The sequence below is a fragment of the Octopus bimaculoides genome, chromosome 3 (assembly GCF_046866305.1).
Source record: "Octopus bimaculoides isolate indiv1 chromosome 3, ASM4686630v1, whole genome shotgun sequence".
Lineage (NCBI taxonomy): Eukaryota > Metazoa > Mollusca > Cephalopoda > Octopoda > Octopodidae > Octopus > Octopus bimaculoides.
In genome coordinates this window covers 31,478,532-31,497,905 of record NC_142930.1, presented here as the reverse complement: position 1 = coordinate 31,497,905, position 19,374 = coordinate 31,478,532, and the positions used below count along the sequence as shown (strand labels likewise).

Genomic DNA, 19,374 nt, shown 5'->3' with positions numbered 1-19,374 from the left:
TTGTCTGTAGAAACCTCCAGTTGTCTTCCACATTATGTGATGCTACATCCCCTTCTATTTTGTCGAAGGCTTCGAGTAACACGTCTCTAAATCTCTGTCCAACTACAGGATCTTTAAGCTTCCAGACCCTTCTCCTCCAAGCTGGTCTACTTCTGGGCATCCATTTAGCCCTGATCCCTGTGCAAATTCTACGCACAAAGCTTTCCCCCACCAGCACCACCATAATGGCTGAATTGTGGAATAAACTCTCCCATCGTTTTTCATAGAACATGACTGATCTCTTTAAATTTAGAGTTAACAAGTACCTTGCCTAATGTTGGCAGTTTCTTTTGTTTTAATATTTTCATCAGTTCTTTTATTACCCTTTTATTTCATTTCATTTTATTTGCTCCTTTATCTTCAACTCTTTTACTATATTTTACTGCCAGCAGTTCTTTTATTACTAGCTCACTATATTTCATTTTAATATTTTACTAATTATTTTATTGCCATCCCTTATTTGCTATCTTAGATATGCATGTACGTACAGAGTCTTTATAACATTAATGTCACTTCTCCTTTCCCCTACCTCTTTGTCCAAAGGAAATAGATAGACCTTGTTTGAAGCAATTTTGAGTAAAAAGAAAATTGGAGTTCTATGTAGGATGGTTGCATTATAAACTAATGTCTTTTATTGAATTTTGCTTCATGTTCTGTTCTGCAAGGTGGTATAATGGTTCCTTATGCAGGGTTAAACATTGAAAAGAGTGGATGTAACAGCTGAAGTTATGAAGCATACATGTGTGTGTGTGTGTGCTAAAAATATTTCACACAAATTAAGAAATAAAGAAACATATATATATAATTTTCTATCTGTTACACAGTTCAGTTAAATTCTACGGTTCTTCTACAAAATAAGGATCATATGATAAGGATACTTACTGCAAGTGTGTCCAAAGCATCAACAAGGGTCAATGCATAATCTCCTAAGACATCATTTATATTGATATTGGAACTGAAAAGTAATCATAAACAAATAAAAAGAAAATCACACACCAATGAAAAATTTAAAACAACAAATCAAAACTAAAAGCTTCTAGAAAACTTGTAAATACTTAATAATAGTTCTGCTCTAAAACTATCATCATCCTTAGTTAGGATGAGTGTGGTAGGACAGAAATGCATTGTACAAATTACCTGATTTTTTTCTATTATCCTTCTAAGGGTCAATATAATTAGTATCATTTATACACTAGGCTCATTGAAATGAACAATTAACATTGTGATTGTTCTTGTTGATGGTGGTGGTGGTGGAGTAATAAAATAAGTCAATAACATTGTAAAGTAAAATATTTGATTACTCCATTCTCTAATAAGTGTTTCCATGTACATTAGTGAAAAGAAAACATCAATATTATTGTATTAAAATCAACAAAAGACTACTAGAACTTTGTTTCCCATTAAAGATGGTGAAAGTCAGTTTATTTAAACAATTCCATGCTGTTTCTTTCATATTATTAGTTCTCTTTCATAAAACAGTTTTTCGTATCTGATTTGCACACTTTAACTATTCTGTCAAGGCAATGAGGAATCAGACTCCAAGAAATAGCAGACAAATCTCCCTCAAATCCAATCTACATAAAAAGAGGGTCACAGCATGTAATGTAGTCCAAGATGTACAATGAGGATTAGAAGATCATAGCTGGAAAGCTTTTGATCATAGATCTACTGAATAAAGGTTCAACCAGGAGCTAAACAACACACAGCATTTTTCATTATAACGCTTACTTATACTTCAACCTCTATCAACATTCCAACTATGCAGCTAATTACTATTAGCACAACCTTTTATGCAAGAAATACACAATTTTATACATTTTCAGAGATAAACATTTTTAAAAGCAGACAGTACTAACATATCAAATATTTAAGTACTGGTTCAATAAAATGTTATGGACTCTCTTCTTTTGGCTAAATTTTGATAAAATGAAAGCCCATTTGAAAAAAAAAAGCAAAATGAAGAGAGTCAAAATGACAGTGGGTTCTGAATAGGGCAACTCCTTTCAATGAAAAGACGAAAGCCGTAACTTACACGTAAGAGAATTTTTTTTTTTCAACCTGTGCTGAGACTAAACAAAATCACCATCAGCAAAATTATCATAAACTGCTTGTAAATATGAAAAACCTTTTGTATCCATCCTTAATGTTATATAAGATATGTTAACAGCATGGTTATTGTCTATACATCCATTCATACAGGATATAAACATGTGTGGATGAAGACAGGAAACAGAACAAATCCCCACATTTTTGTGTAATCTGTAGCACAATTGTCAGGCAAACAGATACATGTGGAGGATCAAAAAGTGATAGATAATTTTCCATGTTTAATAAAATTAAGACAATTTTAAACTTTCCAATACCATGATAAAGAAGGCAGAATTAGATGAATGCAAACTCTTATTCTACCTTCTGCTTTCTAAAGCAATGGGGTACCAGGAAAAAAAGTTTCACTTTCTTTTTTTCTTTCTTTGGTTGGTTGAGGTTAGTGGTTTGAAAAGTTGCCATCTGATGCAGATATTTTGTAGTTTCTAGGCAGGATACTTCATTGTAAAATATCTCAGTTCACATAGCTTTGGTGAATAGATGCCAGGTTTTCTGGGAAATGTCAATTCTTGATCATCTTCTGAACATTAAAGATCAACCAACTGACTTTCAAGTCAGTTTCACACACACACATATATGTAATGTCTGCAGATATCCATGTATAATATATATATATTTCTATACTTATGTATCTGCATGCATTCAAACATATACATAATCATCATTTAAGTTTCTTTTCTTCACTGCTGATTTCAGCCAGAAATATCTATCCAAACATCTTTTATCATTTCATCTGTGAAGCTCAAAACGGCTAATTCATCTTTCATCCTCTTTGATCTACTTCCACTAAAAGCTTTTAACGCCAAAGACCTACAATACTTTGTTAGTCACCCCATATCATCCATTCCCAATATGATTCTGCCAAACTATATTCTGTCACTAACCGTGAACTTTGTTCTCTAACCTAGATGTTTAAATATCATCCATTCTTCCATAAATAAGCATTATAGAGAGGCACAGTTTATCACTGTAAGCAGCCAGAGCATTTCATTTCCTAAGCAAGCTACATTTATGCTGAGATTCTGCTATGGATCTGAGAAAGGCATTGAGAAACTACTTTAAAATAATTTTCTTAAGAAAATCATGGAGATAGAGAAATGTCTCCAGTGTAAGGAAAGATTTGCTTCATCTGTACAATGCCAGGAAAACAGAGCAAAGTCAGAGCACATGTATACATTCTTGCAAAGCTGTGGAGCTGGAATATAAAACGTTTAACACCAACTCCTCAATTTGTGGTAACATCAACTCTAACTCCTCCATTTGTAATTAAAGCAATCATATACTTTATACACAGATTGATAGAATACAACAATGAAGCCAGTATGCTCCGTTGGATGTGTAATGTCAATGTGAATACCCGTCAGAGTGTAAGTATCTTGAGAGAAAAGCTGAACATTAGAAGCATCAGTTGTGGCGTGCAAGAGAGACGATTGCGCTGGTATGGACATGTGGTGAGAATGGAGGAGGATAGCTGCGTGAAAAAGTGCCACACCCGAACAGTTGAGGGAACCCGTGGAAGAGGTAGGCCCAGGAAGACCTGGGCTGAGGTGGTGAGGCAAGACCTTCGTACATTGGGCCTCACCGAGGCGATGACTACGGACCGAGACCTTTGGAAATGGGCTGTGCGTGAGAAGACCCGGCAAGCCAAGTAAGATCGTTGCCAGTGCCCCTGGACTGGTTCTTGTGCGGGTGGCACATGAGATGCACCATTTTGAGCGTGGCCGTTGCCAGTACCGCCTGACTGGCTCCTGTAGGATTTTCGAGCGAGATCGTTGCCAGTGCCCCTGGACTGGCTTGTGCGGGTGGCACATAAAAGACACCATTTCGAGCGTCGCCGTTTTCGTGCGGGTGACACGTAAAAGCACCCACTACACTCTCTGAGTGGTTGGCGTTAGGAAGGGCATCCAGCTGTAGAAACTCTGCCAAATCAGACTGGAGCCTGGTGTTGCCATCCGGTTTCACCAGTCCTCAGTCAAATCGTCCAACCCATGCTAGCATGGAAAGCGGACGTTAAACGATGATGATGATGATGATGATGGACAATCTGAACTATCAAGCTACTCTTTAGCAGCTGAACCTGTCAAAGGTTTGGTTTAAAGGTTAGAGTTCAACTGTTGTAGCTTTTTTAATGAAATTACAAATAGTTAAGCATAAGACAAAACTTACAAAATTAAAAGAGGTTACAAAATAAATAGGCATAAAAGAAATAAACTATAAGAATATTACAAAATAAAATCAGGAACATCTTTGTTAACCAATTCAAAATTCTAAAGTATACCAAAGTCAAAACTAAACGATTGAACACCTAACTTAACAAATGACCATTGTAGCTTGCTTGAAGCATTGCAATAAAGCAGTAAAATAGCAAAACAGTGAAGAGAGAGAGAGAGAGAGAGAGAGAGAAAGAGAGAGATCTTCTTACAAAGCAAAAAGGGAAAAGTTCAATAACCTTTTCCCTTTATATATTTCAGGCACAAATGCCTAGCAACAGAAGTAAACAGTCAAGATATGTTAGTCCATTCATCACCAACCATGTAGACAAATATTTCTTAACTGTTTACTTCTGATGATGGACCTTTGTACCTGAAATACATAAAAGTTATTAAACTTTATCCTTTTTACATTGTAAAAAGCCTTCACCTTCACTATTTTGTTACTTTAAATATTGTATCAACTGAATAGTTAAATCATAAATGCAAATCTAAAAATTTACTATTTTTAGAAACTAAATTGCTTCCACTAGATCTTTCATCAAAACCTTTAAATCTGATCTGATTATTTTCTGTGCAGAAAACAGTCAGATTAATATCTGTGAAACTGGAAATTTTAGCATATTATATTACACTTTATATTTCTTTAGAGTTAGAGTAGGCATCCCCCACCCCCCAATTCTTGACTCCTGTAACCCATTAATTGCTTTCAACTCTGATGTGACAGTTCTGCTTTCTTGCCATATAACCATATTATCTGTGCTGCTAAGTAGCTGGCTGAATCGTTAGCACACAAGACAACATGCTTAGTGGCATTTCATTTGTCTTTACATTCTGATTTCAAATTCTGCCATGGTCAACTAGGCCTTTCATCAAATACTGAGGTTGATGTAATCGACTTCCACCTCCCATTATAAAATGCTATCCCTGTGCCAAAATTTGAAACCATTATCATCATCATTATTTGATTTCCAGTTCAATCATCACATCTATCTTTGCGTACATTTCTCTCTTACTCAATATCTTCCCTTCCTATGAAATGTGTCACAAATGAAACAGATGTTCAATTGATTAGAGACAAATTACATTACATTCAGTAAAAGACTAGCTAAAATATTCGATTAGTTGGTTGTTTCCATGGACAGAGTGATTATGGTAGCAATGAAGGATGGTTCTTGTACAAAAGGCAAAAAATTGTAGCTTTATTTATTCTAACTTTATTTTTTTTTTATCATTAGTTCTGGCTCTACATGTTGAGTTCAAGTCATACTATCAATAAAATGAATTACCAATCTAGTACTGTGGGTGATTTAATCAATTAATCCCTTCCTTATTAATTTGTGGCTTTATGCCTATGTTAGAAATTATGGTAAAACAGTATTTAGAATAGCTTCACTACATCCCTGATGTCATATGAGGCAACTAAAGGGGAATCTGCCTCAAAATGTCTGGTCCAACACATACATACCGGTAAGAAAAGTGGGGTGTAAAAATGGTAATGATTGAAGATGTATACGATGAAATAACATTTGTCTTTTAACATCTCTTTAATCATGTATAGTTTCAGGTCATAAACTTTAGAACTCCATTTTGGTATTTATCTAGCTTAAAAAATAAATTTAAAAAATTAGCAAACTCTCATTGTTAATTCATTTACTAAAGACCAGAAACTCAAGTCCAGCTGGTAAGTAGTATGATGTCATTTATTTAAATGTGTGGTAAAAGTGTTAAAAAACAAACATTAATTCAGTGACACACACACATGCAATTGTTCAACCACACAAACACAAAGTGAAAGTAAATAAATGAATCCGCCAGTGGTTTCAACAAAGAGTATTCCAGTTCTATATTTAAGAGATGAGGAATTATGTACATTATTTACATTCGACGGATATTTGTCCTCATCTTGTTTGTAAAGAGTATTCCAGTTGTTCAATCAATTTAAAGGTCAACTCACTGAATAGCAACATAGTAACTGAGTATTCCACAGTACTGTTATATCCTTAACATAATTCTCATGCAGAATCAGCTTGAAATGCTATGTGATAAGGCTGGTACTTTGTAATACAGATATTGCCCACAAGACATGATTCCAATTTTTCTACCCAACATCATTCACTTTGGTTAATCTGAGGCTGTGATAAATGATACTTACACAAGGTGGCCTAATGATAGCAAAGTGAAGGGCTTTACCTTTCAGCCATGTGCACCATCAACACACACACACACACACAAATATTAGCCCTCTTTTGGTCATGACTGATCATATATTTTTGATCTAGGAAAGTAATTCACCAGGACACAGACATGGGCAACTGTTAGCCTTGTGAAAAACACACAGTTGCCCATGCACGCAAGTTTTCAATCTCTACGTCACTTGGCACCAGTATCATTGCATGCATTGCTGTCAGAAAGCAATGAGCCCAAACAGATGCCATAAGGGTTCCAGTCTGATGCTCTGACAGTTCTGCTAAGCCACCAACCTGGACTGGTATATTTTTTTTTTTGCTTTTTTTATCAACCCTAAAAGAATAGAACACAAAGTTGACCCTGGATAGATATGAACTCAGAATGCAGAGAATTGGAAGAAATACTGGAAAAACATTCTATCTAGTACCCAAAGACATTGTCAATTAGTTGCAGTATCCTAATGTGTGTGTGCATGTGTGTGTGTGTGTGTGTGTGTGTGTGTGTGTACACACAGCTCTTCTAGCTGTTTGATAATGCTCCCTACTATGCAAATATATATATACACAATGAAAAGAAGAAGACACAACTTATAATTAAAGTTGTGAGTTGCGTTAAAGAATTTTCTTTGTCTTCCTTTCATTGGATTATTTAGTCTTCTCTAAACCATATGATGGAATAATTGTCATGAAACTTGGATTTTCTACACCAGAAGTATTCCAGCTTTGGCTTGGATCCCAACAGTGTTGATAACCCAGTTTTCAGGTTGAGTGCTTCTCTGGAAATACCCCAACTTCACACCCAAACTGACCTTGGCTATATCATCATCATCATCGTTTAACGTCCGTTTTCCATGCTGGCATGGGTTGGACGGTTTGACTGGGGTCTGGGAAGCCAGGAGGCTGCACCAGGCCCCAATCTGATCTGGCAGTGTTTCTACAGCTGGATGCTCTTCCTAACGCCAACCACTCTGAGAGTGTAGTGGGTGTTTTTTACATGCCACTGGCACAGGGGCCAGAGGAGCTGGCATCGACCACAATTGGATGGTGCTTTTTATGAGCCACAGGCATGGAAGCCAGTCAAAGCGGCACTAGCATCGGCCACGTTTGGATGGTGCTTTTTATGTGCTACCGGTACGGGACTCACAACTACAATTTCCATTTGATTTGATTTTGATATTGCTGATGTTGATGTACTTGACTCAATAGGTCTCCTCAAGCACAGCATGTCGCCCTACGATCCAAGGTACCTTTGAGTGGCTGGTTATGCAACACTGGTGTAGGTTACAGCTGTGGACTCACTTCTCAGTCACAGCATACCTCCAGAGGTCTCGGTCTTTTGTCATTGCTTTTGTGAGGCCAAACATTTGAATATTTTCTGTGAATTGATGTTGATAAAACTTTTCCCAGCTGGTTTGCACACTGGCAACACCATTGTTGTTTTCATTATTCTTTTTTATTTCAGATGCTTCAGTTTTTGGGTGAACCATGCTAATAGCTTTTGAATGAAAATAGCCCATCTACACATTTTTTTTTTTTTTTCAGATAATGAAGAGTAATGATACATATTAAGCATACATTGAGTATATACTTAACAGAAAACCATAATAATATTCTAACATTTATTGATATAATGAATTATTCAGTCACATGAGCACCAGGGAAGAAATGATCTGATTGTGGGACCAATATTGGCTGCAAATTATGTGGGAAACCTGGACAAACAAGCAAAGCCTTTCTCACTGCCTCCAGACTTCCTCATATACCGAAAACCACCAGAAATCGCATCCTCGTGACCATGGCTTCCGTGCGAGTACCCCTGAAACTGCCTCCTCACAGGACTTTGAGGCTTCAATGGGCCCAAAAGTACATGACATTAGACATGAGCTTGTCCTGTTCACTGACGAAACCAGAGCATCCCTTGACAGGCCTGACAGTTGGGTAAATGGTTGGGTCTATTTTGGAGATGAGCATCACCAATGTTTACCATGTCAAAAACAGGGTGAAGGGGTCATGGGAACAGAGTTACAGGCCCAGTCAGGGTGCCTGAAGGAGTTAAAGTGACTGCAACCGCCTACTGCAATCTCCTGAAAGAGGTCTTGGATCCCTGGCTAAGTGACATACTGTTGTCACTTCTCCAAGAGTCTTATGGCATACAAGGTGAAGGGTTGGTGATGTGGCTGCCATCATCTCCGGATCTCAACCCTATTGAAAATCTTTGGTCCATAAGATGTTTAAGCCGATGGATGCCAATTTACGTCGAAAGATGTCTTATGGGTGATCATCAAATCTGCAGCAGTGGCAGTCCAACCTGCCACTATTAAGAAATTGACAGATTCCATGACTAATAGGGTTTCTGAAGTTATCTGTCGAAATGGCACTCATGGCTAAATAATTCATTGTGTCAATAAATGTTATAATATTATTATTATGGTTTTCTGTTAAATATATACTCAGTATATGCTTAATATGTATCTTTACCCTTCATTTTCTGAAAAAAAAATGTCTAGATGGGCTATTTTTATTCAAAAGTTATTAGCATGGTTCACCCAAAAACTGAAGAATCTGAAATAAAAAAGAAAGTATGTTATACAGAATAATGAGAACATAACAATGGTGTTGCCATAGTGCGCAAACCAGCTGGGAAAAGTTTTGTCAAAATCGATTCACAGAAAACCGAGAAATCCTAAATTTCACTCCTAAGCTATTAGCATGGTTCTGGGTATATATATGCATAAAACATAGGATGGGCTTCTTTCAGTTTGATCACCAAATCCACTCACAGGGATTTTGTCAGTTCCAGGATACAGTAGAAGACATTTGCCCAAGGTACTACATGATAGGACTGAACTTGAAGCTCTAAAATGGGGAAGCAAACTTCTTTTTTACACAGCCATGCCTTATATACATACATTCAAGTGTACAGTTGATAAAATCTACAGTGAAACATTAGATATGAGAACCATCAACAAAATGAACATCTGTTATAAGAACGATATCTATGAGCAGTTTTCAAACCTTAAACATTAAAGAATTACGTTGAATAATATAAAAATTGTCCTACATTAGAGATTTCTACATTGAAACTAATCCAGAATATCATAGATGCACTAATTTCTAACAAAGGCACAAGGCTACACATTTTGAAGGAGACTATAGTTGCCTAAATCAACTTTACTTTTTGGTACTTATTTCATTGATAAAGTCAATCCCAGCAGAATTTGAATGGTTTTTGCTAGGTTAACACTAAGGCCCTTCAATTCTAGACCTTGCTTCCACACCTGAAACTTCTCTAGTTCTGGTAGTGATTCAGCCATAAAAACAAGGTCATCAGCATAGAGGAGCTCCCAGGGGCAACCTATCTTGAATTCCTTTGTTACTGCCTGGAGGACTATGATGAAAAAGAGGGGGCTGAGGACTGATCATTGATGAACCCCTACTTATACCCTGAATTCTTCACTATACTCGTTGTGAACCTTCATTAATGATATTGTTTTAACAAGACATTAAATTTTGGAAGAGAAGTTTAGTTCCAAGATACATGTCATGGATGCTCTAGGATGCATCATAAGTGAGGTTTCTGGGGTTTCAAAGAATTCTGGGTCTTTCAACATCAGACCTCTTTGCCCAGTTGACCCAGCCATGACTGACCGAGTTCCGGCTTGCATTCCAGTAGCAGCAAACCACCCAATGGCCTTTTCTGTAGCTTCAGTAATGGAATTTATGGTCCTTCCCTTTGCTGCACCTGTGAACCCAAGCCCAGTCAGAGTTTGTAGAAAGAATGCTCCACAAAACCCTGGTAGCCCATTTCAATTGCCTCTCAAAATGCCTTCCAGCCCTGGTTTCTGCTCTACCAGCTCCTGGTATTTGGCAAGTTCCTCTCACGAGCCTCCGCCTAGGGCACAGTCAGAAGAGAGTACCAGTATGTTATTGGTACTTATTATATCAACATGAAAACAACAAACGCAAAGGAAAAATAGTAAGATATAATGATAAAAGTAAATATTGCCATATATTTAGCATAGTGCTTGATTAATTCTTAAATCAAACCCAGACTTGATCTAATTCTGCAACTGTAGAAAATTAAAACTAAATTCTGTAATTCATGTAGTCCAAAGCTTTAATAAAGTCAAATATCATCAGCAAAAAAAAAAAAAAAAAAGGATTTCTTAAATAGGCACAAGACGAAAAAGACTGAAAAAGAATTTCTTAAACAAGCACAAGATGAAAAAGACTAAAAAAGGTTTTCCTAAACAGGCACAAGATTAAAAGAATTTCTTAAATAGGCATAAGTAACGTCAACTATACTCAGTTCTTGGCTAGTACTTATATTTTTGACCTCTGAAGGACCAACATCTACAGTAACATGATATTTTCTAAAAAGCTAAGAAATTTCAAAATTTCGATGGAAAGGAAGGCAGCAAGCAGGCAGAATCATTAGCACACCGGCAAAATGCTTAATGACATTTCATCCATCTTTACATTCTACGTTCAAATTCCGCCAAGGTTGGCTTTAGCTTTCATCCTTTGAGGGTTGTTAAAATAAGTACCAGTTGAGCACTGGGATTGATGTAATTGACTTACCCCCTCCTCCAGAATAGCTGGACTTGTACCAAAATTTGAAACCAAAATTACAACAGAAGAGAATAGCTTGTTGTTGACGGTATCCCTTAAGCAGCAGTAACAGAGACTTCAAACTGAGAAAGAAATATAATTAATATAATTGATCTCACTACTTAGACTCCTAACTAGATTTGATTTGAACACAAAACTGTGTAATCTCAAACTAGATGTAATAAATCATAAAAGCCAGCATTCTACTGTTTTAGCTATCTCTACAGGTTTGTTAGGTTTGACACCAAATGAAAAATGCAGAGGATCAACTCCAATAAACATCAGGTACTAATTTTATTGAGCCTTCATCAAGTTCAACAGAAATTAACCCTGGTAGCATTTGAAATCAGGATGAAGAAAGTCTAACTTAAATGCAGCAGACTGTACAAAACAGTACTCAACAGTTAACGCTTATAAATACCTATATACAAAAAACAAATTAAGTCCCCTTTATTTTTTTTTTCCCAATGGGAAAAATTGTTTTCTTTTTTAGTGTTTCTGTTACCACTGTAAGTGGAACAGGATTGAAAAATATTTCAATACTTTCATTCAAGATAATATAGCGCTTTTTTTTGTTTTTGTTTTTGTTCTATTTGTCAAATTATTCTGTGAAGTGAAGCAAAACAAAGATGAAATAATTAATGTCAACAAGATAGACAAATGAGATTTTGATCCTGAACATTTAGCTTTGTATTAATAAACCAGTACACTAAATTAACCAATGTTTCTTTGTTAATTTTATAGTTTCTTAACATTCATGAGTGAATTCATTTATATAAGAAAATGCTTTGCTTTCTTTTTAAACTTTCATTTAAATATTGGGTGAGCCAACAAGCCTAGTTTTTATTGATGCTAAATTTCAAGCAATCTAATAAGTATACTTCAATTTGTCTCTTGCACATGTGCACTGGTTAGATACTGGACACTTCAATGTAGTTCAATGCAAACTTACAATGAGACAGGTTGTATTTTGTGAGCTTAGGATCATTCTAAAAATGGAGAACAGAAACGAACATTATTGACACCTCATACTTTTCTATTTTAAAAAAGGCAAGAAAGCAGCGGAAGCCTGTAAGAAGATATGTGCTATGTACAGAGAGGATGCTGTTATGGAATGTGTCAGGTGGTTTTTAAGATTTTGATGAGAAATTTTCCAATGCAAGATACACCTCACTCTAGCCAGCCAAATGAAATTAACAGTGACACCAAGTCCCATTATACAATAAAAATGATTGTAAATATTCCCCAGATATTCAGATTGAGTGTTGAAAACCATTTGCATCAACTTGGTTACATCAGTAGGCTTGATGTTTGGGTCCCACATCAGTTGAGTGTGGTTCACCTTGTCCAACAAATTTCCATCTGTGATTTGTTTCAGAAACGTGACGAAAACAATCCCATTTTTCTTTTAAGAGAATGGTTACAGAAGATGAAAAATGGAACATTTATAACAACATGAAGTGTAATGAATCACCACAGACAACCTCCAAAGCAGGACTTCACCCAAAGAAGATTATGCTTTCAATTTGGCAAGATTAGAAGGGTGTTGCCTTTTATGAGCTTCTTCCCACAACAGGTCTATCAATTCAAATGCATACTGTGACCAGCTGGACAAATTAAAAGCAGTGATCCACCAGAAATGTCCAGCACTTGCTAATCATAAGAGTATTGTCTTTCATCATGACAATGTCAGACTGCACACTTCTTTGCAGATGCGGCAGAAGTTATTGGGGCTTAACTGGGGAGTTTCACTGCACCGCCATACTTGCCCAACCTTGTACCTTCAAATTTCCACTAGTTTCAATCTCTTCAAAATTCATTGAATTAACAGACCTTCAACTCTGAAGTGGATGTAAAAATTCACCTGGAAAGTTTTTCGCTAATAAAGACAGGAATTCTTTGAGCAGGGAATAATAGATCTGCCCACAAGATAGAAATATTTGCAATTTCTATTTTTAACTTTTAGTACAAGAAATCAGGGATTATAAAATATTCTCTAATGAATTAAAATGCCTTAATTAGGATCACTACATATATCATCACTCTTTCTGTACTGCCAGTCATTATCCTATCTTCTGAGCCAGTTCCTATTTTTGTTTTTTCTTTTTGACATTCCTCATTCTTACCATTAACTCATATTTACTGTTGATCACCCACATCCTCGTTAACCATTCACTCCTATCTACCTTTGACCACCTCTACCCCAATTTCTATCATTTCACCCACTTTTCCTCCATATACCCACTCTTACTAATCCTTATATCTCCACACTTCTGTGCTTTCTCCTCTTCACTTTTTGGGACATGTTACCTTGAGGGTATGCTCTGTTGCCTCTTTATCTCTCTTTCTGCCACTACTCCATCCAACCCCACTCACCCATAGACAGATAGACAGACAGACAGATAGATAGACATAACTCAAATTTATAGAAAAACAAAGACAGATGTAGGAAAAGTCTTTTATGTTTCAAGCCTACGCTCTTCGACAGAAAGGAATAGGAGGAAATAAATAGAGAGAGAATGAAAACAACAAGTTGATTCAGTGGTCCAACATGGTGAATATAGATATATATATATATATACATACAGGATGCGATAGATAAATTGTCACAATTTTTATTTTTTATTTTGTGCATGCACATTGTTTGTTTTTGATTTTGTCAACTACACAGTATAGTAGGGTCAGTTGGGCACCATCTGAGAAAAACAGCACTATGACGCAATTCACTCTGCCAGAAATTTGGAAATGACATGCTGTACTGCTTGGCATTCACGCTGGAAGCTCCAATACAAATATTTCAGAGTGTTTGGGTGTCAATCTGAGGACAGTGTAGAGGAATTGGAAAGAGTTAGATGAGTCTAATATGGTGAATATGAAGGTACGGCAACTTGGAAAACTTATTTTGATTATTCTGATAAGAAAAGAGCTCAGATCCAGGCCATGATTGACAACAATCCCTCCAAGTCAATCAGGTCCATTGCCAGGGAAATGGGAGTGTCTGAGTTTCTTATCAGACAGGTAGTGCAAGAAGACATTCGGCATTCCTCACACAAGATGAGAAAGAGCCAATTTTTATCCCAAGCCATCAAGGACAAGAGCAAAGATCACGCTACAAAGCTTTTGAACAAACTCAAGCATCCCCTCCAACTGAACATGCTTTGGTTTTTCTCAGGCGAGAAAAATTTCTGGCAGGGTTAGATGGTGAACATAAAGAACAACCATTGGCTTGCTGTGTCCCCAAAACATGCACTGAGAGTGATAAAAATCAAACATCCAGTCGATATCATGGTGTTTGGAGTGATCACAAGTGATGGTGATGATATGCCTCCATTCATCTTCCCACACAGCCTCAGGCTCAACACTTACATCAAGTGCCTGGAAGAAGTAGTGCTGCCCTGGATCTAGAGGGTGGCTTCTGAAAGACCCTATGTCTGGCAACAGGACTCTGCACCATGCCACACAAGCAGGAAAACCCAGTCATGGCTGTCAGACAATTTCTGCGGTCACATCACTCCCAACATCTGGCCACCTAACTCTCCAAACTGCAACCCCTTGGTTATTATGTGTGGGGTGCAGTTAAGTGAGAGACCAACAAAACTCCCTGTAATACCAAAGATGAACTGAATGTAAGGATCTGTTAAAATAGATCTGTTAAAATAAGATGTCAGTGTTATTTTCATTTTTGTGTAATTTAGGCGACAATTTATTCACCGCACCCTGTGTATATATATATATATTGTGGGGTAGCTTTGACTCTTCTCTACAACAAGAAGCCTATTCCTATCCCATCCATCATACTTTAACCAGTCAACATCTCATATAAAGCCATCTCCCTCTCTCCTATTCTCTAAGTCAAGGGAGCACTTTAGTGTTGCCAAGTTATAAGTGCCATGAAAAAAGCAGCTACTACACTCGGTAAAAAGGTTGGCAATAGGAAGGACATGCAGCTATTGAAACCATACTTAAACTGAGACAGTGGAACATGATGTGGTCCTCCAAACCACTGAATCTCATCAAACCTTCCAGTATGGAAAGAGGACATGAAATGATGATGAATTAGGATTTCTCAGTAAGAAATTATAATGACTTCAAGAGACATTTGTGGTATCAAGCTTTCTCCCCACTCCTGGCAGTTTGCTGTGCTTGAGAAGACATGTCAAATTAAGTAAATGCATGATTGTCCTTGCATTCAGGTATGTCCCCTGCATTCCTGTTCAGCTGAGCATTCCTAATCGTGTGAGCTCATGGATGCTGGTACCACGTAAAAGCACTTGTGCAGGTGCTGCATAAAAGCACCCAATCACTCTGTAAAGTGGCTGGTGTGTCAGGAAGGGCATCCAACCATAGAAACCATGCCAAAAAAGACATGGAGTTTGGGGCAGCTCTCCATCTGACCAGCTCCTATCAAACTGTCCAACCCATGCCAGCATGGAAAGTGAATGTTAAATGATGATGATCCAGCAAGTCCAGAGAAAAAGACATTTCAATCAAATGTTCAGTATGGTGACCTACATGCTCAATGTGCCACATATAACCTAATTTTAGTCATTTGGTGTGAAGGTGCATGGGTTAGTGATTAAGGTATTTGTTTTGCAATCATAAGGTCCCAAATTCGATTCCTAGCAGTGTGATGTGTCCCTGAGCAAGACACTTTATTTCATGTTGCTGCTGTTCACTCATCTAGCCAAAATTGGTAGTACCTGCATTTCAAAGAGCAGCTTTGTCCCAGTCTGTGTCATGTTGAATCTCCATGAAAACTATGTTAAGAGTACACATGTCTATGGAGTGCTCAGTATGTTAATTTCACAAACAGGTTTTTCTGTTGATCAGATCTACCGAAACCCTTGTCGTCGTAACTGATGGATTTAATTTTTAGTCATTTTATCTCAGGTTATTATTGGTGGTAGTTTATTTATCCCAGAGAAGTGAAGAATTGTTAAGCTAAGATCAACAGTTTTCTTATAACAATATCTCTATAAATGATAATGTCCAAGCTTAGTATGGTGTACTAAAGAATTAAGGCTAGAAATATATGATACCTTTATTGAATATTAAACAGGATTTGATTTGAAGATTTAGTACCAAAAAGATATCAGGTAACCAGATTATGAGCAGTTTGACAATATTCATAAAATGTTTAGTGAAGAAACACCTAGTTTCATGTGATTCCTTTATTTGGCTATTAGAAACTAATACTGATTCTGGAAAAGTTACCAGCAATAGAGGGACAGTTTAACAGTACAGAAGCTTAAATTAAATCACCCAAATGACATGATATTCGATTATGTAATGAAAATATTAACAGTTACAAAATGCCATAAGCTCCTAGAGGACACTTTTGAAAAGTTACAAACATTACATTCCATTCTCCCATATTTTGTACCTATTTAATCAAAGACAGCACTATCGGCTATCAACACAATATGATCGAACGTGACACGTAGCTCACGATTTCAGACCCTACCAGACCTGTCATTCGATAAAACATCATTCTTCTTTCATCGGTTTTTCTATATAAAAATTAACTATTAATTCCATTTATTTTTCATATTCAAAAGGGACATGTAGCCTTGAATCTAGTATCCCCAAAAAGGAGTAGGGTCGACCCTTTCTATAGTAGTCTATATAGTATCTGACCGACAAAATTAATCGCCTTTCAAAGTGTTTTCATGTGGTCTCTTGGCCTTTAGAAATAGCAGCCAAGTTCCCTAATATCACACCCTCTTCTATTTTTCAGGGTGGCACACTGGGTAATATAGTCCTGGATATACAAAAAGATGAGTTGGTGATTAATAGGGAGTTCTTTTACAATAAGTTTGCTCTCTTTCAACAAACTTAAAGAGAGCAGACCTGGTACTAAAAAACAACCTAAATATTGTTAGCGAACGATTGCTTACTCAACGAGCCAACGGGGATGTCTCAACGCGGTTACTCGACCTGTTTGAAACAGCGAACAAATCACCCTCAAATCACATTCCTCCATCTTAGAATACATTGGACAATGTAGCCTTTGATACACACAAAAAAATGGGATGGTCAAAGTTGGACCGTCTTTGATTATATGGCTGCTCGATCTGGGGTTAAAGAACTTAAACATCGCCGAGTTAACAAGGGAGCTATCAATGTGGTCACTTGACCAGCTAAAAATAACAGCTATATTTCAATGAAGCCACCCCACTATCGTCTTAGGCAGTCCCAGATACACTGTCTGCAAAGTAAATGACATAGTCGCAGCTGGAACGCCTTTGATCAAAGGTCTGCTCGATCAAGGCTGACATGGAGTTAAACAATAATATAAACACACCACTTTCAATTCGTAATAAATAATTCACGTTCTTTGGCGTATCTTAAACTTTTGAGTAATTCATATCAAACAATAAATCGCCGTTCTTAACTCGGCTTTAGTGGAACAGAATTTGCACGCCACCCAATGGTTACTTTGTAATAAGGACGGGAAATAAGAAGGCTCACCTGACTAATAAAGTGCTTTATTGGGGAAATATACAATTCTATCAGGTGCAAAAATGACTTTTTCAAAGCTACACAAAAAGTCATATTTAATTTCGGACAACATTTCTGTAATATTAGTTTGCTATCGGTGGAATACTTTTATCATTATCTTCAAGTTGATACAGAATTTTAGTGTTAATCAAACGAGATATATAAATATACCTGACGAGTTTACTCTGACTTTACAAATCACAACTCTGGTATCAACATACATATTGTCGAACCATTATTTAAAGATCAACATTAATTAGAGCTTCTTGTACGTAAGCAATAATTTTGAAAAAGGCTGAAAAGGATCGCTTCTTAGGATGTTAAATTAAATCAAAACGTTTTCGTAATTTAAAAGGTGATCAAATAAACAGCAACAATGTATTATTGAATAAAAATCGAAATATAAATCCCCTGCTTCGATCACACGTAAGCTTACTTTAAATAATGAAAATGTGGAGGAAGGCAGCAAATAATGTAGACGATAAAAACCAGAGCGGTGTAAACTTACGGGTTGTCATAATCAGGGCCACGACCATGACAGCTGTGAGGATTTAGTTCGTCTTTAGGAAATGCATATTTCATGTAGTTGTCATAACCGAAGTTGAACATCTCCCGGACCTTTTGAAGCATGTTTAGACGCTCCTTCTCGGAGAAGTGGCCGTACTTGACATCGTGGCGACCCCAGTCCTTCTGGAAGAGGTACAAGCGACCTTTCACCAGAATACATAAGCAAAGCAAGAGAATAATTATCGATAGTTTTCCCAACATAATACTGATCCATGGAAATTTTATTATAACAAATGGTATGTATTTATATATCTGATTAGCTGATACGTCTGTTGTATTTGATATCAGCTCACAATTATCGTTTTTTTCTAGAGCGATTCGCTGTTTTCAATATAACCATTATTTAATAGTAGCAGATTATTTCCGTGGCATCAGCGTTAATAATAGTTTCATAGTTATTTGATCAAACACATGTAGTGTTTCTCTAGATTGAATATATCTACAATGACTTCTTAATATCTTGTTTTACTATGCACCCAGAGTTCGTAACCTCCTACTAATGTGTGAACATGCGTAATAGTAGCGCACATAAAAAATAGAAGCCTAACAACCTTTAGTTCTCAAGCGGAAGTTGTCACGCTACGAAAGAAATAGACTCATATAAGATATTATAAAACACTGAAGAAAACAAAATACTAAAGTCTATTTAAATAAATTTTAAGATATGTATTATAAAGTCTAAATAAGCGGTAATATATTTCTTTATTTCTTTACTTTTTATATCATTACACATTTGTTACCATTGATTCAACTGACCAATTAAAGTCAGTATCGTGGCCACGCCTGTTCACGAGGGATTGGCCGAATTACTCAGTTCTCACTACCTCTCTTTATCGAATTCTGATATGAGGTCGAGTCTATCGACGTCATGTCACTTCCACCCATCCAGTTATTCCTTAATTTTGATATGACCGAATAGTAGAGAATGTGACAGTATGGCATCTGCTTTAAGGGAAGTTTAGGAACCTTGGCATACACATTTGTGTGACTCGAGATTTCTGGTTATTCAAATCAGCTAACGAGTCAAAGATCAATCAGTTCCAAGCTGTCTACCTTTAGCAGCAAATGTACTCCCATACTTCATTCATCCTGCTCAGCTAGACAGATTACTGATTCTTAAATATTCCATCCATATCCTTTACACTCCCTAC

The 19,374-nt window shown here is 36.7% G+C and overlaps 1 protein-coding gene across 1 annotated transcript in view; it reads right to left on the bottom strand.

Moving 5' to 3' along the window:
• Positions 1-18,758, bottom strand: part of LOC106872362 (ER degradation-enhancing alpha-mannosidase-like protein 1) — a 46,303-nt gene extending 27,545 nt beyond the window's left edge. Inside the window, exons 1-2 of the mRNA XM_014919327.3 lie at positions 18,165-18,758; positions 922-994 (exon numbers count right to left, since the gene is read on the bottom strand). Coding sequence (XP_014774813.1) covers positions 922-994; positions 18,165-18,424 — 333 coding nt within the window. The 5' untranslated portion in view covers positions 18,425-18,758. The remainder of the gene's footprint in view (positions 1-921; positions 995-18,164) is intronic.
• Between the last annotated feature and the right edge of the window lie 616 nt (positions 18,759-19,374).